This window comes from Rhinatrema bivittatum, chromosome 2, assembly GCF_901001135.1.
Source record: "Rhinatrema bivittatum chromosome 2, aRhiBiv1.1, whole genome shotgun sequence".
NCBI classification, from domain to species: Eukaryota; Metazoa; Chordata; class Amphibia; order Gymnophiona; family Rhinatrematidae; genus Rhinatrema; species Rhinatrema bivittatum.
In genome coordinates, this window is record NC_042616.1 from 416,632,565 (window position 1) to 416,656,595 (window position 24,031).

At 46.7% G+C, this 24,031-nt stretch overlaps 1 protein-coding gene across 1 annotated transcript in view; it reads right to left on the minus strand.

Moving 5' to 3' along the window:
- CACNA1I (calcium voltage-gated channel subunit alpha1 I) overlaps positions 1–24,031 on the minus strand; it is a 592,517-nt gene that overhangs the window by 165,673 nt on the left and 402,813 nt on the right. Inside the window, 2 exon segments of the mRNA XM_029587119.1 lie at positions 10,747–11,613; positions 21,315–22,009. Of these exon segments, the coding sequence (XP_029442979.1) occupies positions 10,747–11,613; positions 21,315–22,009 (1,562 nt within the window).

The window sequence follows — 24,031 nt, forward strand, 5'->3', positions numbered from 1 at the left end:
AGTGTCCTTCATTCGAATGGATAGAGGACCTCAATCTTCTACGTCCAGGTGAGGGAAAAGACGACTAATGATTGTCTGGAGGATCATCGAAGGCTTGGTGGAATAGCCACGTCTTGAGTTTTTTCCTGATCGTTATGAGACAGGGTTCTAAACGGAGGCTTGAAGGGATGTTATTCCAAATAGACGGTCCTGCTATTGAAAAGGCTCGGTCTTTGGTCGAGGAAAGGCGTGAGGCTTTAGTTGGAGGGTAATTCAAAGTACCTTTGTGATTATCTCTAATTGGTCTGTTGGAGGAGTGTAGTTTGAAGGGGATTTCAAGGTCAAGTTGGAGTTGATGATGGATAGATTTGTGAATTAGGGTGATTGATTTGTAAAGGATTCTAAAATATACTGGTAACCAATGTAGGTTTCTGAGGATGGGTGAGATGTGATCTCCGCGGCTGGTGTTGGTCAGTAATCTCGCTGCAGCATTTTGTAGCATCTGCAGCAGTTTAATGGTCGATTTGGGGAGGCCAAGGAGAAGGGCACTGCAATAGTCTATCTTGGCAAATAGCAACGCTTGGAGGACTGTCCAGAAATCTTGGAAAAATAGAAGTGGTTTGAGTCGTTTCAGAACCTGGAGTCTGTAAAAGCAGTCTTTAGATGTGGTATTGACCATTTTCTTTAGGTTTAGTCTATTATCCAGAATTACCCCTAGGTCTCTCACCTGCTTATGGGTGATGTATACGTTGTGTGGGGATGGTAGGGGAATATTTTCTTCGTTTGCAGAGATAAGGAGGAGCTCCGACTTCGAGGCATTAAGGACCAAATTTAATCTGTTGAGGAGGCTGGTGATAGATATAAGGCAATTATTCCAGTGGGTGAGAGCTTTTGAAATAGATTCTGTAATAGGGATAAGAATCTGCACGTCGTCTGCGTACAGATAATGAATTAAATTAAGGTCGGTTAGCAATTGGCAAAGGGGGAGGAGGTAAATATTAAAAAGGGTTGGAGAAAGGGATGATCCTTGTGGTACGCCAAGGGTGGATTTTGTTAAAGGCGATTCTTTGTTATTGATTTTAACTTTGAAGGATCTATTGCAGAGGAAAGATTTGAACCAACTGTGGGCTGATATTAAGTGGGCACGCACCCGTGTTCACAAATCCTGCTTCTACTGTACAAATGGGGGATTTTAATAGGGACGTGCGCCAACGCCATTGCAAGTTTTCACCAGTTCATTCCCAATTCACTCAGATAAGGAATAGGTGTTCCAACCCCCCCCCCAGGTTTAATAGCCTTTCTCCCCCCCTGTTAGCCCTGACCCTTAAAATCCTGCTGATCTGCTTAGATTTTTTTTGTTTTATTAGTTATATGTCATCTATAGCAGAAATTATATAGCAGGGGACCCCAGTGCACGCTGGATTGCGTAAGTATTTATGCGCAAATTTGTGGTTAAAATTCTGGGATGCCCATGGTCCACCCCTTTTTGAGAAGTTCCGATATGTGCATGCACGAACCCGACGATATTTGTGCATTCCCTAATTTCGGCACGCATCAAGATTTAAAATTCACCTTTAATGTTGTTAGTGCTTGAGAAAATGTTTCTATTCTTAATTTATACTATATTGCCAATTTATTTTTTCTTTTATCTGTAAGAAGAAACAAATTCACCAGTGAGTCTGCATGGAAAGTAAGAGAACAATGCTGATGTAATTCAGAGACATAGGGGTAGATTTTTAAAAAATGCGCCCGCACATACTTTTGTTCGTTCGACTGGCGTAAACAAAAGAACGCCGGATTTTAATAGATACGCGCGTAGCCGCGCGTATCTTTTAAAATCCGGGGTCGGCGTGCGCAAGGCTGCGCAAAATCGGCAGCTTGTGTGCGCCGAGCCGCGCAGCCTGCCTCCGTTCCCTCCGAGGCCGCTCCGAAATCGGCCTTCCCCTCCCTTTCCCTACCTAACCCACCCCCCCCCCCCCAGCCCTATCTAAACTCCCCCCTACCTTTGTTGGAAAAGTTACGCCTGCCTGAGGCAGGCGCAACTTGCACGCACAGGGCCGGCTGCCAGCATGCCATGTTCCAGTTGGGGGGCTGGTCCAGAGGCCATAGCCACGCCCCCGGAACGCTCCCGGGCTGCACCACGCCCCCAGAATGCCCCTGAACGTCGCACCGCCCCCTGACACGCCCCCAACATGCCCCCCTAGCAAAGCCCCGGGACTTACGCGCGTCCCGGGGCTTGCGTGCACCGCCGAGCCTATTCAACATAGGCTCGGCGTACGCAGGGGGAGGTTGGGGCAGGTTTTCTGGGGATACGCGTGTATCTTACGCCCGTACCCCTTTGAAAATCTGCCCCATAGTGTCTAGCCTGTTAAAAGGCATAAAAATGTGTGTTGGGAAGATGAAAATCTGCCTTTAATTAATCAAAAGAACACATAGTATAAATTGCAGCAGAAAAAAACTGAGAGTAAAGCCTTGAAATTTCCAAAGATGAAAAATACTATTATGTAATTCACAGAAAAACCATGCATTTCCTACTAACAGAAGGAGAGCTGATATTTGCCAGGAAGTACCCCACCAAGAACATAAATTTTTCTAAGCTCACCTAGCCACCATCAGCGTAACAGGAAGTTTACAGTATGGTGCATGAAAGGCACCCCATGGAGTTAAAGGGTGCATGATACTGTCTACCAAATTAGGAGAGCAAAATGTATAATCTCCTGTCAACCATTCCCAACTAAAATGCAGCTGAGAAGAAATATTATAAAATCTAAACTCTGGTAGAGTAATACTACCTACAGTGACCTCTCCTATCAATATCGCATACTTTTTGCATTTGAACTTATTCTTCCATAGAAAACTAGAGACCATAGATTTTAACCAAATTCTATCTTTATGTAAAAGCCAACAAGGAAGCATTTGTAAATGTTTTAGTAGTTTAGGAAGTAATATCATTTTCAACCAATAATGGCAAACTCCAGACCTTGAGTGCCACAAACAGGCCAGGTTTTCAGGTAATCCACAATGACTATGCATGAGATAGATTTGCAAACAATGGAGGCAGTGCATGTAAATCTTTCTCATGTATGTTCATTGTAGATATCCTGAAAACCTGGCCTGTTGGTGTCACTCAAGGACTGGAGTTTGCCATCACTGTTTTAAACAAAGCAGCTGTACCAAACAAAGACAAGGGAAGATACATCCAAACCTGCAACTGCTGGAGAAATAAATTTAAAAGTGGAACAATATTAAGGGTATGTAGTTCTTTCACTGAGGATGTAAAACACAATCCCAAATATTTAAGATGAGAAGATTTCCTTCTAATTGGAAAAGTATCCTGCCAAATTTGTTGCGTATCCTTATCTAGAGGAAGTACTTCCAATTAGTTTTTGGGTACTTGCCAGGTTTTTATGGCCTGGATTGGCCACTGCTGGAAACAGGATGCTGGGCTTGATGGACCCTTGGTCTGACCCAGTATGGCATTTTCTTATGTTCTTATGTTCTTAATTCATCAAAATTAATTGTAAGGCCAGCAATATTGCCAAACAGAGGTGCAATAGTTTTCAAGGACTGTATAGGACCAGCTACAAATAATAACATATCATCTGCAAAAAGACAAATTTTCTGCTCCAAGGCACCTAATGACTCTGAAAAGCTGGGTGATGCTTTAATTCGATAACCAAAGGTTCAACCATTAACACATGGGGGCAACCCTGCCTTGTGCCCCCCTGTAAATTAAATGGTAAATATACCTAACCATTAATGATCAGCCGCACTTGTGGGTCTGAATATAATAATCTCAGCCATCAGAGAAAAGTATGCAGAAAGTCATAACTTTCCAAATTATGAAACATATACTGCCACTGTACTTTATCAAAAGCTTTTTCAGCATCTAAACGGATTATTACCCCACCCTTATTTGCAGAAGTATTATTTATTTATATTTTTTGGCCGCCTATACCAAGGCCTGCAGTGGCTCACAGAGAAACATACATAATAAAACGGATCCCAGAAAGCATGAATCAGCTTTTGAATATTACACATACCGAGGTACATTTTAAAAAAGAGCGCGCGCGCGTACTTTTGTTCGGGCACCAGATGTGAACAAAAGTACGCATGATTTCAATAGATACGCGTTTAGCTGCACGTATCCGTATTTTGCATAGGCTCGGCAGCACGTGCAAGCCCCGGGACGAAGTTCCGGGGCGTGTCTGGGGGCGTGGTTCCGGCCCGGGGGCGTTCTGGGGGCGTGACAGCGGCCCCTGGACCAGCCCCTGGACCGGAACATGGAGCGCAGCAGCCGGCCCGGCGCGCGCAAAGTTACGCCTGCTTCGATCAGGCGTAACTTTCGTGATAGAGGTAGGGGGGAGGTTTAGATAGGGCCGGGGGGGGGGGGGGGGGGTAAGGTAGGGGAAGGGAGGGGAAGGTGAGGGGAGGGGAAGGTGAGGGGAGGGAACGGAGGCAGGGTGCGCAGCTCAGCGCGCGCAGGCTGCCGATTTTGGACAGCCTTGCGCGCGCCGACCCCGGATTTTAATGGCTACGCGTGTATCTATTGAAATCCCGCGTACTCTTGTTCGCGCCTGGTGCGCACACAAAAGTACGCGTGTGCGTAGATTTATAAAATCTGCCCCACTGTGAGTAGTGCCTGGTTGAATTCTAACTGAAAAAACCCTCTCTCCAAGGCAAAATCAAAAACTTGTTTCAATAAATATAGTAGATTGGGCCAAAAAGTCTTAGAAAATTCCATGCTTAGGCCATCTAAACCAGGCATCTTCCCCAGTTTCAAATTTTAGTAGTCTAGTCAATTTCCTGTTCTTTAATAGGCACTGCCAGCATTTCTGCTGGCTGTATTGTCAAATGTGGAAGAGGCAGATCCGACAAAAAATTAAATATAGAATCTTCAGAATTTTGAGGATTATAAATGACCATAATACTGCTTAAAAATAGATATTATCCAGTTTATTTTTTTGCCATTTTGGGGGTGGTTTTATGGGGTTTTTTTGGTTTGGCAAATGAACCGACCCAAATAAACAAGAAAACAAACCGAAAAATGGCCCTCCCCCTTCCAAAACAAAAAACAAAACAAAACTGTTTGGTCTTCACATTCCTAGAAGAGTGTATGGGAAATGAGAAGTAACGAGAAGCTGCAGAGTGAATGCACTTATAGGCAATCATAAGAAACTTAAATCTTATGGGGAAGCAGATGGGGAGCCAATGTAGTGATTTGAGATTGGGGGGGAGGGGGGGGTGTTCCTGATTGCAACAGTACTGGTGGTAGATTAATTGTGCCACTGAATTTTGTACAAGCCTTAATGGGGACAGGCTATTCAGCAGTAGACTTGAGAGGATGAATACCTGTCAGTAAGTGTGATATCTATGAAAAGCCATATATTTCACTATTGAAGGAGGCCCTCCTCCAATCTAAAGATGGCCTTAACCAGGGTATCCAATTTGTTTGAGGATGATGCATGAAATCTATAAATGTTTAAATATATAGCTTATAAAGAATCTTCATATACCACCTACAGACAGCTTAGTCAAATAATTTGATCAAACCCTCAAAATTATATTGAGGAAAATGGTAAGCAGGATTAGAAGAACTGTAACAACCTCCTTTCCCACTTAATATCTGCATTCAGGAAAATTCCTCAGACCATAATGGGATTATCTCCACATGAATTATTATTGCAATGACATCTCAGAGAAATATCAGATATTGCTAAGGAAATCCGGGAGCATTAGCCAAGTCTAGAGTAAAATATCATTGAACTAATAAATGATCAAATTGTACAGGTGGCCCCACTGTGACAGCACAAGCAAAACGCTTAGAATAATCAGCACACACATTATAATAAGTAGGCTGAATGGAGATCACCACATCTATGAGAATATGTAATGATCCTAATGAAGTATAAATTGCTGGCCCTTTGGCAAAGATCATGGAAAGTACTAGAAAGAAAAAGAGACATTATTTATAAAAATCAGTCAACCAGGATGCAAAAAAAAAAAAAAAACTAACCCTCACAAACCTTCTTAAACCCTAGAATACTAGAGAGGATTATGAGGTAGCAATAGTCATAGTGAAGGCTAAGATGGAAGACTATGAATTCTTCATGTTGGAAGAGCTGCCTCCCTATGCATATTCAGGAGGCTTATGAAATGATTAGTCACAATAATGATATTTATAATTAACCTGCAAGTGCAAGCTTTTTATATCACAATATTGTCATATAACCAAGCATAAAAAGTAAAAGATAGGTCTTATAGAATCCTGGAAATTAGGAAGGAAGTCATCCAAGTGGGCTCAGTCTTTTATGGTTTGTCTGCTGTTTTTGTGATTTTGACTATTTGTTTTGATTTTATATTTTAATTGACCTACTTTACTTTTACTGCTTTTAATAACTAACTTATTTCATACTTTTTAACAGAGTTAGTTATTACTATTTTATAAATGTATTGTATTTATTATATGTTTTAAACCCTGTAAACCGTTGTGAAGGCACGTCTGATGTGACGGTATAGAAATACAATAAACTAAACTAAACTAAAGTCACATAAATACCAAAACCCAGGAAAACTAAAGAATCAAATAACAAAAGGTCCAGTTCTATAATACTGGTCACTAAACTAGCTGGTTTAATATTGCTGTAATGGTTTGTGGACCTTTGGCCTGAGGTGAGAGTTGTTGCTACCTGTGAGGAGGAGCCCCACAGGTCCACACAGTAAGGAGGCGAGGTTAGGTACAGCAGGAGCTCTGGGTGATAATCTATGGAGAGGTCCCGTGGAGCGAGGTAAGAGACACAGCAAGGAGGGACCCCCACAGTAAGCAGGCAGGCTGGAGATCAGTACCTGGGCAGAGACCTCCGAAGGGGGTGGCGCTAGGCAGACCCGAGGAGTGGACAGCTCTTACAGGAGGTATACTGTAGAGGCAACCCCGAGGGGTGGAGCTGCACAGCAAGGGAGGTACTGATGTAATGACGTAGGCAACCCGAGGAGCGGGGAAGCCCGAGTCAGGTCTCCAGGTCCATATTCAACTGAAATTTAGATGGATAAAATAATATTTATCATTTAAATGCCTTTCCCGGCTATATTCATCCCATATCTGCCTAAATTCTAGCTGGGTAACTGCTTGGGAATTCTAGGGGCAGGTGGGATACATTCTGGTGAGGAGCAGAGTTAGCTGGTTAACTTATCCAGCTATCTCTGGAACAAAGTCAGCATGGCTTTACCCAAGGCAAGTCTTGCCTCACAAATCTGCTTCACTTTTTTGAAGGAGTTAATAAACATGTGGATAAAGGTGAACCGGTAGATGTAGTATACTTGGATTTTCAGAAGGCGTTTGACAAAGTTCCTCATGAGAGGCTTCTAGGAAAAGTAAAAAGTCATGGGATAGGTGGCGATGTCCTTTCGTGGATTGCAAACTGGCTAAAAGACAGGAAACAGAGAGTAGGATTAAATGGACAATTTTCTCAGTGGAAGGGAGTGGTCAGTGGAGTGCCTCAGGGATCTGTATTAGGACCCTTACTTTTTAATATATTTATAAATGATCTGGAAAGAAATACGACGAGTGAGATAATCAAATTTGCAGATGACACAAAATTGTTCAGAGTAGTTAAGTCACAAGCAGATTGTGATAAATTGCAGGAAGACCTTGTGAGACTGGAAAATTGGGCATCCAAATGGCAGATGAAATTTAATGTGGATAAGTGCAAGGTGATGCATATAGGGAAAAATAACCCATGCTATAATTACACAATGTTGGGTTCCATATTAGGTGCTACAACCCAAGAAAGAGATCTAGGCGTCATAGTGGATAACACATTGAAATCGTCGGTTCAGTGTGCTGCGGCAGTCAAAAAAGCAAACAGAATGTTGGGAATTATTAGAAAGGGAATGGTGAACAAAACGCAAAATGTCATAATGCCTCTGTATCGCTCCATGGTGAGACCGCAACTTGAATACTGTGTACAATTCTGGTCGCCGCATCTCAAAAGAGATATAATTGCGATGGAGAAGGTACAGAGAAGGGCTACCAAAATGATAAGGGGAATGGAACAGCTCCCCTATGAGGAAAGACTAAAGAGGTTAGGACTTTTCAGCTTGGAGAAGAGACGGCTGAGGGGATATGATACAGGTGTTTAAAATCATGAGAGGTCTAGAATGGGTAAATGTGAATAGGTTATTTACTTTTTCGGATAATAGAAAGACTAGGGGGCACTCTATGAAGTTAGCATGGGGCACATTTAAAACTATTCGGAGAAAGTTCTTTTTTACTCAACGCACAATTAAACTCTGGAATTTGTTGCCAGAGGATGTGGTTAGTGCAGTTAGTATAGCTGTGTTTAAAAAAGGATTGAATAAGTTCTTGGAGGAGAAGTCCATTACCTGCTATTAAGTTCACCTAGAGAATAGCCACTGCCATTAGCAACGGTAACATGGAATAGACTTAGTTTTTGGGTACTTGCCAGGTTCTTATGGCCTGGACTGGCCACTGTTGGAAACAGGATGCTGGGCTTGATGGACCCTTGGTCTGACCCAGTATGGCATATTCTTATGTTCTTAGGGCTGTAGGACTATCCTAAAGTTAGCTGGTTATAATTATGATAGCCAGGTATATTCAGTAGAATGGCTGTGTTGCTGAATATACATTACTCATTAGCTGGTTATGTATAATGGCTATAATGGACCCCAAAATGCCTTTTCTACACCAGAGGCTTATGCTGCTATATTGTCCACCCATTTAGTTTGTATGGTGCTCTTGCTACATTCCAGAGGTTAATGGATAAACTAAGTCCTTATGTCCAGTATTCAGCTACACACCCAGATGAAATAATTATATATAGTCCTGACTAGAAGATCCATTTAAGAAAATGGAAACTGAGGCATACAGCATTAACAGCTAACCCAAAAAAGTGTGTAGTGGGTTTGGCAGAGGCCAAATATCTGGGTTATGTCATTGGTGGTGCTGTTAAAATTGCAAATAAATAAAACAGGGACAATTCAGAGCTGGCCATGTCTCCTTAGTTAAAAGCAAATGAGAGCCTTCTTAGGGATCATAGGGAACCATAAATTCATTCTAAATTTTCTACTTAGATAATCTCATTATCAGACATATGAAAAATGACCCAAATAGAGTTAGTTGAGTTTGGGATAATAGAAACAGCAGTTTTGGATATTCAAACCATGTTATTCAGTAATCAAATTCTGATTATAGTATATTTTACTAAGACATTTATTCTTCAAAATGATATTTCAGGTAGTGTTTGGTGCAATTCTTTTGAAGAAAGAATCTGATCTCTGATTGGAGGTGGGCTTTTGTGAAATACCTGCTCATTTATCTAAAACAGTCCTTGCTGTCACTTCTTATTCTTAGATTAACTGATATAAAGTAAGTTGACAGGTAAGGGAAATCATGCAGAGCAATTTGTATGGGCTACATTATTCAGAAAAACTTTGTGAACGCTTTGATACATCATCATATGTGTTCAGCCCTCCAAATTAAAGAAAGAAATTGCCAGACTTAGAGCTGAGCTAGAATGGATAAAAGAACAACTTAGGGATCATTTTATCTAGTTCTACAAACAATTAGGCCTTCAAAAAGAAGGGAATCCATCATGCTTCAGCTCCAGGAAAAATCAAACTGTGGATCACAGATGCCTTACCTCTCCATCTTGTTTCTCTAAAACCTTTACAACACATATGTGGTGAAACACCAGCTATTAAAGATATTCAAAGTAGGGATTCAAGTTGCTGAGGGGATTCTTTTTAGCAAGGACTTTGAAAGAGATTGCAGAGGTATCCAAATGAGGAGATTAGAGTAGGGAAATGACCATAGGCGAGGTCTTCCTGGTGTCTCAGCTTTCAGAATCACGTAGAGTCCACACAATAGCTAGAGAAATTTTAAAAGGGGTAGAGGTATACTGGATATTATTACCGTATTTTTCGGACTATAAGGCGCACCGGATTATAAGGCGCATTACCAATGAGCGCCTGCTATGGCGTCCAGGTTCATATATAAGGCGCACCGGATTATAAGGCGCATCGCATTAAATGAAACAAAGCTCAGACCATAGGGCAGACTTTACTGAACTTTATTCAACTCTCAACAATAACTCTCAACTTGTTCAGTTGTAACGAGTCTGTCTTTGCTCTTCAGTGATGATTCCAGCCTTCATGAAAGCCTTCATGAAAGCCCGGATGACACTGGAGACTGATACCTTCTTCCAGGCATCCACGATCCACTGGCACATAGTGGCACATAGTGGCATAACTCGTCCCTCAGGCATTACATCACATCTTCCTTTCCGATCAGTCTCTCTCTCATGCATGCACACACACACACACACACACACACACACACATACACACAGGCTTCTCACTCCCATGCTGTATCTCATACACACCCATGTTTCTCACTCCTATGCTAGCTGTCTCCACATGCACAGGCTTCTCATTCCCATAATCACTTTCTCTCTCTCACACACACACACACACACACACACACACACACACACACACACACACACTCCAGTCATCTCCTTGACCAGTCAGTTCCACTGTCTCTCTTATATACACTTACACACAGGTTCTCACTCACAGTTACACATGCACACTCTCAAAATCACACATACCGGTACATTCTCTTCAGGCTGGCTGGTTCTCTCATTCCCCCCCCCAGCACACATGATAGCTGCAGCAGCCTCCTCCTCTAGTTTCTTTCAGTTACGGTAAAAAAAAACAAAACAGAAAAACAACTGTTCATTCCTCCACCGCCACAAATCCATCAAATCCTTCATCTTCAGTGTCTGAGTTAAACAGTTGGGCGATTTCTATATCAAGCATGCTCGGGTCCCCCTCATCATTATCCGAGTCGGTCTCGTTGCTGCTGCTTAGCTCTTCAGTGATGATTCCAGCCTTCATGAAAGCTCGGATGACACTGGAGACTGATACCTTCTTCCAGCCATCCACGATCCACTGGCACTTAATGGCATAACTCGCCCGGCGTTGCCTCCCTGTGTTGGTGAATGTGTGGTCACCTTCTGTCATCCAACGCTCCCACGCTGCTCTCAATTTAACTTTAAATGACCTGTTGATGCCGATATCTAGCGGCTGGAGCTCTTTGGTTAATCCACCCGGAATTACGGCAAGCTCTGAATTAGTTTTCTTCACTTGGGCTTTGACATTATCGGTCAAATGGGCGCGCATGGAGTCATAGACCAATAGGGATGGGGATTTGTGAAAAAAGTCGTCCGGTCTCTTGACGTAGACCTCCCTCAGCCACTCAATCATCTTCTCCTCGTCCATCCAGCCCTTTGGGTTAGCCTTGATGGTGACACCAGCAGGAAACTTTTCCTTTGGCAAAGTCTTCCTCTTGAAAATGACCATGGGTGGTAGTTTCTGGCCATTAGCCTGACAGGCGAGAACTACAGTGAAAGATGACTTCTCGTTTCCTGTGGTACGTATAGATACCGTACTGGTCCCTGTTTTCTCAACAGTACGTTGTACGGGGATATCGAAAGTGAGGGGGACCTCATCCATGTTAGTGATGTGTTCTGGCTGGATATTCTTTTCTTTTATCTTGGTTATGCAGTAGGTGCGGAAAATGGCCAGCTTCTCTTCATAATCCTTTGGCAGTTGCTGGCAGACAGTAGTTCTGGTGCGGATGGAGAGATTACACCTTTGCATAAAACGAAAGCACCATGAAGGACCTCCTCAAAAGTCCTTGATCTCCATGTCGCGTGCTAACGCTGTGGCTTTGAGTTGAATAGAGACAGTGGAGACGCTTCTACCTGCGGTTCTCTGTTCGATAACCCACTGATCTATTTTGTCCTCCAACTGTGGCCATCTTGCTTTGTTTCCTCGGAAACTCAGTTTGGTCTTCTTTACTTGGCATAGGGCATCTTCTTGTTTCCTCCACTTACGCACCATAGATTCATTAATGTTGAATTATCTCGCAGCTGCTCTATTTCCATGCTCTACTGCATGAGTTATAGCTTTAAGCTTAAAATCTGCATCATAAGCATGTCTCAACAGGAGGCATTTTGGAGTAGTGGGTATAAACATTTATTGAATGCACGCACATTAATGCTGGAGCACAGATACTGCACGGCTCAGAGCCTTTTTTTTAATCGGTTGCGCTCGGGTCAGGAGGAATCCGGGTAAACCGGTAGAGGAACAGCTTGTTATGCTTGGTGGTCCATGAGCTATGTCTGCGGACTGCCGCACTCACCCGCTGGCAGGTCGGTTGCGCTCGAGTCAGGAGGAATCCGGGTAAACCGGTAGAGGAACAGCTTGTTATGCTTGGTGGTCCGTGAGCTATGTCCGCGGACTGCCGCACTCACCCACTGGCAGGTCGGTTGCGCTCGGGTCAGGAGGAATCCGGGTAAACCGGTAGAGGGACAGCTTGTTATGCTTGGTGGTCCGTGAGCTATGTCCGCGGACTGCCGCACTCACCCACTGGCAGGTCGGTTGCGCTCGGGTCAGGAGGAATCCGGGTAAACCGGTAGAGGGACAGCTTGTTATGCTTGGTGGTCCATGAGCTATGTCCGCGGACTGCCGCACTCACCTGCTGGCAGGTCGCATACGCGGTCGGCAGTAGCATGTGCTGATGCTCCTTCTCCTTCCTGCCTGTGCGTCACTTCTGCACGTGCTGATGCTCCCCTCCTTCCTGCCTGTGCGTCACCGGAAGTAAACTTTGCCGGAGCCGCGTGGGCAGGAAGGAGGGGAAGCATCAGCGCGCGCAGAAGTGGAGCGTTTACGGACCGAGAAGAAGAGGCCCGGTAGCAGGGCCACTGCAGAGCCCATCCTGCGGCGACCGCAAAGAGGAGGCCTAGAGGTGAGTGTGAGCCTGTGCTAGAGAAAAATCCATATATAAGGCGCACCGGATTATAAGGCGCACTTCCGATTTCTGGGAAAATCGTAGGTTTTTATGTGCGCCTTATAGTCCGAAAAATACGGTATGCACTTTGGTACAAATACTCTGGACAATGCGTTAATGAATGTTCAAAAACAATTCAAGGAGTTAGGAAAGGGTATCAGATAATATTTATTTTTTCATTTGATTCATTTTTCGTTTGCCATTACAGTCAGTGGGGGAAGCATTGCAGCTTATATTGGGTTCCAGAATTAGGGTTTTCTAATTAACTGTCTTAGATCTTGTGGGAATAAATCATCAGAAAGGGGATCAAACTCCAAGGTACCTAGAAAGACTGTGCAAAGTGGCTCTAAAAGTGGCATGAATAAGTTAAGGCTTCGTAAAGGGGCCAAGGGTACCAGCATTGGCAAGATTTCTCCAAGTCATTGTGAAAGGAGAATAGAAGCAGCAAAAGTGGTACGAACACTCCAAAGCTCCAAAAGAGAGCACCAGCAACAGTGACATGAACCCCTAATGGTTATTTCAAGGCACAAAAATTATCATTGGTAATACGGGAGTTGACTCTTGCTGTTGCGGAGTGGTTGGCGCAACCTGGGAGGTGAACTCTGCAGGCCCACACTGACAGCTGGTGGAGATACTTTATAAGGAGCTTCACCTTTACCAGCCCTTTTCCCTACCGGTTGAGCTTTTGGGTTTTGAGAGCCAGCAAGACTTAGGAAAATGTCTCTGAAGGAACGGTATGAAGGAAGGTCTAGGGCCAGGCAAGGGTCAGAAGCAGACAGCAAGCAAGAGCAGTCAGTATCCAGGGAAAGGGTCAGTGGCAGGCGGCAAGCAAGAGTAGTTAGTATCCTGGAGTCAGTCTACGAAGAAATCAAGGATGAGGCCAGAGGGACTGATATAGTAGGACAGGCCGGGAGGCAGGCAAAGCTAAATACAATAAGGCTAGGCAAGATGGAGAGATGAGGCAGGGCAAGCTGGAGAGATGAGACAAGGCTGGGCTGGACAAGGCAGGCAGGGATGGCAAGGCTGGATGAGATGAGTAGGAACAAGAGCATCATGCATTTTCGAGGTAGGAGGCCCTTTTGCTGAGGCACCGGCTAGGAGTGTGACTGGGGTTTAAATCCCCAGCCAGCTTTGTCATCATCTCTCAACACCTCCAGTGTTTTCCTATCATGGAACCTCTGACATAGTGCATACTGCACATGTGTGCCTAGTGGGCCCAGAAGAAGCAGTAAGGCAGCAGTGTCCTTGCCATATGAGCAGCATTAGAGGTGCAAGCAGCTTCCACATGTAAGTGCAGCCAGTCACGGGATGGCACCGCAAACGACCAATCGGAATAATCAGCATCCTAAGGTACCATAAATGGGATACACAGCAGAAAAGGTGGCAGAAGAAAGGCACTGATAAAGGGGTCAAGCAGCAGAAAGAGTGACTTCAAGACACCAAAGCATGCAAGGTGCAAGGCAGCACCCCCCAGACTGGAAGAACTCAAGGTGTAAGTCCTGGGGTATGACAGCAACGTACAGTGGCCAAGAGAACTCCAATATGTAAGGTCTGGGTATAGAACAAGGCTGAGTGGCACAAAAATCCCAAGATACTGGGTGGAATTTTGATTTTCTTGTGAAATAGGCTTTCCAAATGAAATGGAAATATATTCAGAGTATGCAAATAGTTTCACAAATGAGTGTGGTTAGCTTTTAAGGTAAGTTGTGAGGGATATTCTTATAGAAACATTTTCCCATATTCTGTAGCAGAAATCTGGTCTTTCTATTTCCTGATTTTCTGGTTTTGCATGAGTTCCCTCTTACTACTCTAGCTGTTAGTTTGGCATGTGGCAGCAAGTTCCCTATGGTGGTATGATAACTGGGCAGGAAGGTATGAGGCAGCAAGCCCATGGTAGGACAAACTTGTTTCTCTTGTCTTTATTCACATTTTTGTTCTGTGAACAAAACACCCCAGTGGAACCAACAAACAAACAGGGTAGAAGAACCGGGCTGGTATCATTGTAGAGAAGTTAGAACAAAACAAATAACCATAAAATAGGTGGATAGGGACAAGAACATTTATTTTCAATATTTTACTTTTTTTTCTGGTGAAAATCAAACACCCCAAGTACAACCAAGAAACAACAGCAAAGAACATGGAAGCACCAAAATGTCCATGCACATAATTAGGCAATGCCATAGCAGGTAGGTAGAGCAGAAGCAATGGTAGTATTAGAGATATGGCAGGTAGCAATCAGGCTGCAAGTCCTCTATGGTGGTACTAGGGGTATGGCATGAATTCTCTCTGCTTGATACTTTGAATAGACTCAGAACATATAAATGGTTAACCTAATGAGTGTGGTTTGGTTTACTGTTAAGATGAAAGGGTTGTTTTATTTAGAAACCTTTTTCCATATTCTATGGTGGAATTCTGGCTGTTCTGTTTCCTGATTTTCTGGTTTTGCATGAGTTCTCTCTGCCTGAATTATGCTTTTAACACATTCTCAGAACATGTAAATCATTTCTCTCCTCTATATTTTATATTCTGCCTGTATTTCTTCCTTAAGACTGAGGGGTTTTATGGACAAACCACTCCAGTATAATCAACAAACAAACAGGATGGGAGGACCAGGGTGGGAGGAACAGGCTGGGATCATTGCAGAAGGGTTAGAACAAAACAAAGAACTGTAAAATAGAAGGAAAGGAGAAGATTTTTTTTGGGGGGGGGGGGGGGAGCAAACATCCCAGTACAACAAAGAAACAACTAACAGCAATCAACACAGAGGACCAAAACTCCCATGCTCATACATATTAGACTGGCATAGCAGTTAGGTGGTGCAGTAGCATCAAGTCCTCTGTGGTTGTATAAAGAGCATGGCAGGCAGGTAGAGTAGTAAGAGTCAGGCCCCTGTGAAGGTTGAAGAGACATGGAAGCTAGGCATGTGCCAGGAAGTAGGGATGTGAATCGTTTTTTGAAGATTTAAAACAATTGTCAGATATATTTTAAATCGTCAAAAATCATTAGAGCCGCGATACAATAACAATTCCCCCGATTTATCGTCAAAAAATCGTAAATCGGGGGAGGGGGGAGGGCGGGAAAACCGGCACACTAAAACAACCCTGAACAAACCGGCACACTAAAACAACCCCGACCCTTTAAAATAAATCCCCCACCCTCCCGAACCCCACCAAAATGTTTTAAATTACCTGGGGTCCAGTGGGGGGGGCCGGCGCGATCTCCCACGATCTCCCGCTCTCGGGCCATGGCTGCGTTAATAGAAATGGCGCCGGTGGCCCTTTGCCCTTACCATATGACAGGGCAAAGGTAGCGCCGGCGCCATTTTGGTTCCTGACACCCGACGTCACGAGTGCAGGAGATCGCTCCCGGACCCCCGCTGGACCCCCAGGGACTTTTGGCCAGCTTGGGGGGCCTCCTGACCCCCACAAGACTTGCCAAAAGTCCAGCGGGGGTCTGGGAGCGACCTCCTGCACTCGCGCTGTATTGCCAATATTCAAAATGGTGCCGGCGCTACTTTTGCCCTCACTATGTCATACGGGTCGTACGGGTCGTATGACATACGGGTCGTATGACATAGTGAGGGCAAAGGTAGCGCCGGCGCCATTTTGAATATTGGCAATACGGCACGAGTGCAGGAGGTCGCTCCCACCCACTCCCCAGAAGTTTTACTCCACAGCCCCCTCTCCCCACCCAGACCCTCCATTTTCAAGCAGTCTTTCTCCCCAGCCCCCTTCCAGCTCCCCTACTCCCCAGAAATCTTGTTCCCCAGTTTCCTCTCCCCTCCCATTCCCCAGCAGTCTTGCTCCCCCTCCTACACCTTCTTACCCACAATCCCCTCACTCACTGCAGGTGGCCAGTGCATGATTTCAGTGCATGCTGCTGACCCTTGTGGTGCTGCCGTGATCCCCTCACTCACCCTCCCTGCTCCTGAAGAACCAAAGGATTACGATCTTGCAGCGCAAGCTGCTTCCTCCCTCCCGGCTGCCGGTGCCTGAATGACATCATCAGTTCACCCCCTGCAAGGCCGCGATCCTTTTATTCTTCAGGAGCAGAGAGGGTGAGTAAGGGGATCATGGCCGCACCATGGAGGTGAGCAGCATTAAGGAAATCCGTCCCACTGTCACCAATGAGGTTTCTCCTGTTATCAGTGGCTTCCCAGTCCGACGCCTATGAATGGAAAAGCAACGCGGCCCTATCAGAATCATTAGCGTGGCTACCGGGCCGTACTGTTTTTCCACTTACTCAGGCCCCACATGGCGGTGCTATGGCGCCTTTCAGTAGTGTCGTCTATAGCCGTGGCCATATTGGCCATACATACACTATGGCTCTGGTGATGGTCAATGGCCATGATAAAGATAAAGTGACCAGTGGTGTACCTACCTCAGGACTAGTGCTAGGGTCCTTATTCCCCAATATCTTTATTGGCAATGTTACAGAGGGGATTTGAGGGAAAAGGAAAATTAGTTTCTTACCTGATAATTTTCGTTCCTGTAGTACCAAGGATCAGTCCAGGACACCTGGGTTGTGACCCCGCACCAGTAGATGGAGACAGATTAAAACTTGTGGGCGGAGCTACATATGCTCCTGTGCCAGTCACAGCCCCTCAGTCATACGTAATGTCAAAGTAGACAAAAAATAGAACAACCAAACTAAATAACTAACCTTAACAGGGAGCCATTCAAGGACCCCCAACCGGAACAGAACCCCAAAACGAGGGAACGAAGCAATAACCGGAATAGTTAACAAAGAAATGAGCGGACTCTCCGTTTCTTCAGAACAGTACGGGCGGGATCCTGGACTGATCCTTGGTACTACAGGAATGAAAATTATCAGGTAAGAAACTAATTTTCCTTTCCCTGTACGTACCAGGATCAGTCCAGGACACCTGGGATGTACCAGAGCTAAATTACCGAGGGTGGGAAGCAGAGAGTCCCGCTCGGAGTACCCTCTCTCCAAAACCCCCAGAATTCGCAGCCTGAACATCCAACAGATAGTGTCTAATGAAGGTATGTAAGGACTTCCAGGTAGCTGCTCTACAAATCTCTTGAGGCAAAACCTGAGAAGATTCCGCCCAAGACGCAGCATGAGCTCTTGTCGAATGAGCCCTGAGACCGTTCGGGATAGGCTTCCCTCGTAACACGTACGCTGAGCCGATGGCCTCTTTAAGCCACCGTGCGATTGTCGTCCTGGAAGCCGGGCCTCCTTTCTTTGGGCCCGAGAATAGAACAAAAAGATGATCCGACACCCGGAAAGGGTTAGTGACTTCTAGATAACGGAGGAGAACCCTCCGCACATCCAACTTCCGCAATTCTTTCCATTGCGGGTCGGAATATTCAGCACCTGCGAAAGCAGGAAGCTCAATAGACTGGTTCAAATGAAACGGTGACACCACTTTTGGCAAAAAAGACGGAACCGTCCGCAGGGAAACTCCCGTATCTGAAATCCGCAGGAATGGCTCCCGACAAGACAAAGCCTGTAATTCCGAGACTCTCCGAGCCGAGGTAATCGCAACCAGGAAAACGGTCTTTAAAGTAAGATCCTTAAGAGTAGACCGTTTTAAGGGTTCGAACGGAGCCGTAGACAAAGAAGAAAGGACCCAATTAAGATTCCAGGAGGAACATGGATGATGTAGTGGTGGACGAAGATGTTTAGCCCCCCGAAGAAAACGAGAGACATCGGGATGCAGGGCCAGAGAGGAACCGCGAACCTTACCCCGCAAACAACCAATCGCCGCCACCTGTACACGAAGGGTACTACAAGAAAGCCCTTTGGCTAGACCGGCCTGAAGAAAAGCCAGAATATCAGAGACGGACGCGGAAATGGGATCTAGCCCTCGGCTGATACACCACTCCTCAAAAACTACCCAGACACGTACATAAGCCAAGGACGTAGACTGCTTTCTGGACCGCAGTAACGTGGCTACCACCGCATCTGAATAGCCTTTTTTCTTTAGACGTTGCCTCTCAAAAGCCATGCCGCGAGACAGAAGTGATCCGCATCCTCCAAACAAACGGGGCCCTGACGAAGGAGCCCCGGAAACCCCTGTAGCCGAAGGGGAGCATCCACCGACAGCTGAACGAGATCCGCAAACCAAGGGCGCCGTGGCCACTCCGGCGCTACCATGATCACGTTGGACGGGTGCAACTCTATGCGCCTTAAGATCTTGCCTATCATTGGCCACGGAGGGAATACGTACAACAACACGTTGGTTGGCCAAGGAAGAACCAGCGCATCGACGCCCTCGGCTCCTCGCTCCCGACGTCGACTGTAAAACCGAGGAGCCTTCGCGTTGTGCCACGTGGCCATCAGGTCCATGTGGGGCAGCCCCCACCGATCGCAAATGAGATGAAAGGCATCTTCCGTCAGCTCCCATTCTCTGGGGTCGAGGTGGTGTCGACTGAGAAAGTCCGCCTGAACATTGTCGACCCCGGCTATGTGAGACGCTGCTATGGAGTTGAGATGGCGCTCTGCCCAACTCATCAGGAGCTTTGCCTCTTCCGCCACAAGTGGACTTCTTGTCCCCCCTTGGCGATTGATGTATGATACTGTTGTTGCATTGTCTGACAACACACGGACCGCCTTCCCTTGGACCAACGGGAGGAAGGCTTGCAGAGCCAGGCGAACCGCTCTGGTTTCCAGACGGTTGATGGACCACTGCGACTGGACGGAGGACCATCGGCCCTGTACCGACTTGTCTAGACAGACCGCTCCCCAACCGGAGAGACTGGCATCCGTCGTCACCACTGTCCAGTCGGGGACCAACAGAGACACTCCGCAAGAGAGATGGCCCGGATCGAGCCACCAGTGAAGACTCTCCCGCGCCTGAGTCGTGAGTGGAAGTGGTAGGTGGAACTCTTCTGATACCGGCTTCCAACGGGAGAGCAACGCAAATTGTAATGGTCGCAGATGAGCAAAAGCCCAAGGAACCAACGCCAGTGTGGACGCCATAGATCCCAGAACCGTCAGATAATCGCGAACCAGCGGCAGCTGAAGACTTAATAATCGACGCACTTGACACTGAAGCTTGCGTGCACGATCCGTGGACAGAAAATCCTTGCCCTGCTTCGTGTCGAAAAGAGCTCCCAGGTATTCCAAGGACTGGGTAGGAACAAGCTGACTCTTGTTGAGATTGACAACCCAACCTAAGGTCTGCAACAACTGGAGGACTCTGGCTACCGCCTGACGGCAACAGGTTTCGGACTTGGCTCGAATCAGCCAATCGTCCAAGTAGGGGTGCACCAGGAAACCCTCTCGTCGAAGGTGAGCCGCCACCACTACCATCACTTTTGTAAATGTTCGCGGAGCCGTGGCGAGGCCGAAGGGAAGAGCCCGAAATTGGTAGTGTCTGCCCAAGATGCAAAATCTGAGAAATCTCTGGAAAGACGGATGAATTCCGACGTGGAGGTACGCCTCCGTGAGGTCTAAGGAGGCCATGAATTCGCCTGGACGAACCGAGGCAATCACTGACCGAATCGTTTCCATCTTGAAGTGTGGAATACGCAGACACTTGTTTACTCCTTTGAGGTCCAAAATCGGTCGGGCCGTGCCATCCTTCTTTGGCACGATGAAGTATATGGAATAACGACCCGTGCCTTGTTGATTGGGAGGAACGGGGACGATTGCTCCTAAATCTTCCAGGCGCCGGAGGGTGGTTAGCACTGCCGTCGTCTTTTTTGGGCACTTGCAGGGCGACATCAGGAACTTGTCTGCTGGAGTCCGTACAAAATCTAACGCGTAACCGTGTCTTATGATGTTGAGAACCCACTGATCGGAAGTTATTTTGGCCCATTCCTCGAAAAACAAGGTCAGCCTCGCCCCTACGTTTGGAACGGAGGCCAGCGGCTGCCGTAAGGAATGGACCCGCTGTATCTCATTGAGAGGCTTTGGGACCCGTGCCGGACGGGGTGCCTCCTTGTCTGCCGTAACGTTTCCCACGAAAGGACTGTGGCCACGAAGAGGCCCGGGAAGAAGTCGAGCGATAAGAAGGAGCCGAGGACCTCTGTGGACGAGATCTCTTGTTACCTCGAAACCGGGACCTGGACGGATAGGAGGATCGGGCTCTGGACCTGTCTTCTGGGAGTTTAAAAGCTCTGTTCTCTCCAAGAGAAAGCATGAGATCATCCAACTCTTTGCCGAATAACAACTTCCCCTTGAAGGGCAGGGCTCCAAGGTGAGCCTTGGAGGATCCATCCGCCGACCAATTGCGAAGCCAAAGTAAACGACGCGCCGAGACTGCAGAGACCATGGATCTTGCTGAAGTACGTAGTAGGTCATAGAGAGCATCCGCACTATAAGCAATGGCAGCCTCTAGGCGATCCGCCTGCGTGGCCTCTTCAGGAGAAAGACCTGCATTCGCCTGTATAACTTGGGCCCAGCGCAAACTAGCCCGCATGGCATAGTTGCTACAAATGGCAGCCCGGACCCCCAACGCTGAGACCTCGAAGATCTTTTTGAGCTGCACCTCAAGCTTCCTGTCCTGTATGTCTCTAAGGGCTGTGGCCCCAGTGACCGGAATCGTGGAACGTTTAGTTACTGCCGACACCGCTGAATCCACCTTTGGAAGCCGAAGAAGTTCCAGTGCGTCTTCTGGCAAAGGGTAGAGCTTATCCATTGCCTTAGATACCTTCAGACCTAGTTCAGGAGTATCCCACTCCCGAAACAAAATGTCAGACGCCGAGAAATGGAATGGGAAGGCTACCGCTGGACCAGTGAGTCCTAGCAGGACTGGATCCATAGTTGCTCCGGGGCGCGAGACTGTCGGTGGGGCTTCAACCCCTAACTCGCTGAGGATTGCCGGTATAAGCGGGGACAGCTCGTCCCTTCGGAAAAGACGTACCACCTTCGGGTCGTCCCCATCACCGGCTTGCGAAGGTTTGCCCGGCCCCGACTGGGCAGAATTGTCCCCCGTTGCACCATCGACCCCCGTCAGGGGCTCATCAGGCGGAACCACCTCATCTTGTGAGGTGGAGTCGGTATCTGTATCCTGCGGGACACCTCTTGGTGTCCGTTTTCTTGTCGCAGGGTCATCCCGGGATTTTTTCTTCTTTGGAGTGTCCCCTTTGGAGTGGCTATGCAGCTCCTTGCGTCTGCGGCCCTTGTATTTTAAAACTTTGCGCAGCAGGAGGGCAAAATCCGCCGAAAACGAGGACTCCGAATCTGAGGTGACCGAATCATCACCATCCTCATCCGGGGACTTAGCCCCCCCGGTGGAAGCCCCCCCTGAAGACCTTTGTTGAGGCGACAACGCGGGAGGCACGGCAGAATCCCCTGCAGGTTCCTGCCTGACTTCATGAAGAGAAGCCAAGATGGCCGCCGCTCCCGCACTGAGCGGGAAGGGGTCAGCTGGCGTGACAGGAACGGCGGTAGTGCGCGACGGCGACCGCACCGACCGGGAACGGACCCCCCTGCTCTTTGTAGAAGGTCCCTCCCCGCCCGGAATGCAGGCGGAACAAATCCCCTCACGGGAGAGCCGCGCGCGCGCCGAGCCGCAAGCGCGGCAAACTGTACCCCGAGGCATCCTCACAGTCGCGCGGGAACGCGAAGGAAAATTAAAAATAAAATTTAAAATTTAAAGCGCCGAAAAAACTCCCCTCCCCTCGCCGAACCGAGGACCTATTTCCCCCCCGGCGAAGAAGAAAACGGAGAGCCGACACAAACAAAGAAAAAAATAAAACACACTTTTTTTTTTTTTTTTTAAATCAAACCTGCCGCTGTCCAGGGTCCTGGGGCTCCTGCTCCTGTTGGGGGTGAGTGAACCGGGCTCCCCGGTGTCACCCCAACGCTGCTGCTTTGGCAGTTCGGGTCCTCGACCCTCAGCAGCGGCCTCAACCAGGGGGGGATGGTCCTCTCAGAACCTTCCCACCCCCCTGGGAGGCAGGACGGACAGCTTCTTTTAAACTAATTCTAACCAAAATTAGAATCAAAAAATTTACCTTAGAAACAAACTGAGCTTAAAATTATTAAAAGAACTAAAATAACCCTGACTAAACTAAATATCAGTCCTCAGGGCACCCAGAGGCTGTGACTACACCTGCACCACCTACTGGAGACAGAGTAAGACTGAGGGGCTGTGACTGGCACAGGAGCATATAAGGCTCCGCCCACAAGTTTTAATCTGTCTCCATCTACTGGTGCGGGGTCACAACCCAGGTGTCCTGGACTGATCCTGGTACGTACAGGGAATGTATGTTTATTTACAGTTTGATACAAGAATCTGTAACAGGGTAGACATACCAGGTGGTGAAGAAAAATAAAAGAGCACACGAAAAATTGTTCAAGAACAGTCAGGTATTTTAAAGCTGTGCTTCAGTTCCATAAAGTGTAAAATCTTACATCTGAAGCACAAAAATCCATTAAGCCAATTAGGATACAAAAACTGGCAACTGCTAAAAAGGAAAAAAGCCTAAGAGTGATCATCTAACATGACAGGAAGGCTGCCAGTCAGTTTAATAAGGCAACAGGGAAAACGTATGATATTCTCTGATCTGCAACATCAACAGGACAAAAAGAGGTATTATTTCCCATATACTGTATAACTCATTAGCGAAACTACACCTTGAGTACTGCGTTTCGTTCTGAAGGCCATACCGGCGTAAGGAACCTGCTCAGATGGAAAGTTCAGAAAAAGTTTACAGAAAAGACAAATGGCCTGCAAAACAAACCTTAAACACAGAGGTTTAAGGCACTTAGAATGTACTCACTGCCAGAAAGAAGAGAAAAAGGGGATTATGATAGAAACATTCAAGAATTAGCAAGCTTAAATAAAGTACAAGAAGATGTATAGAAAAAAATCAAGGCCCAGGGGTCATGATTTGAAGCCTGAAAGAAGCCTGAGAAGAAATATTTTTTTACTGAGAGGGTATAGAAGCCTTGAATAACTTCCAGCAGAGATGGTAGAAAGCAAATCTCAGTGGAGAAACAGCCTAGAGGTTAGTAGCAGCAAGTTTAAAACCAGGAAAGCCAGGGTTCAAATCCTACTTTTGCCCCTTGTGAGCTTGGGCAAATCAGTTCACACTCCACTGGCTCAGGTACAAACTCAGGGCCTGATTTACTGAGGGCTAGATTTTAAAAGCCCTGTGCGCGTAAATCCAGCCGGATTTACGCGCACAGGGCACTCGCACGTCGGCGCGCCTATTTTGCATATGCCGCCGGCACGCCCAAAGCCCCGGGACGCGCGTA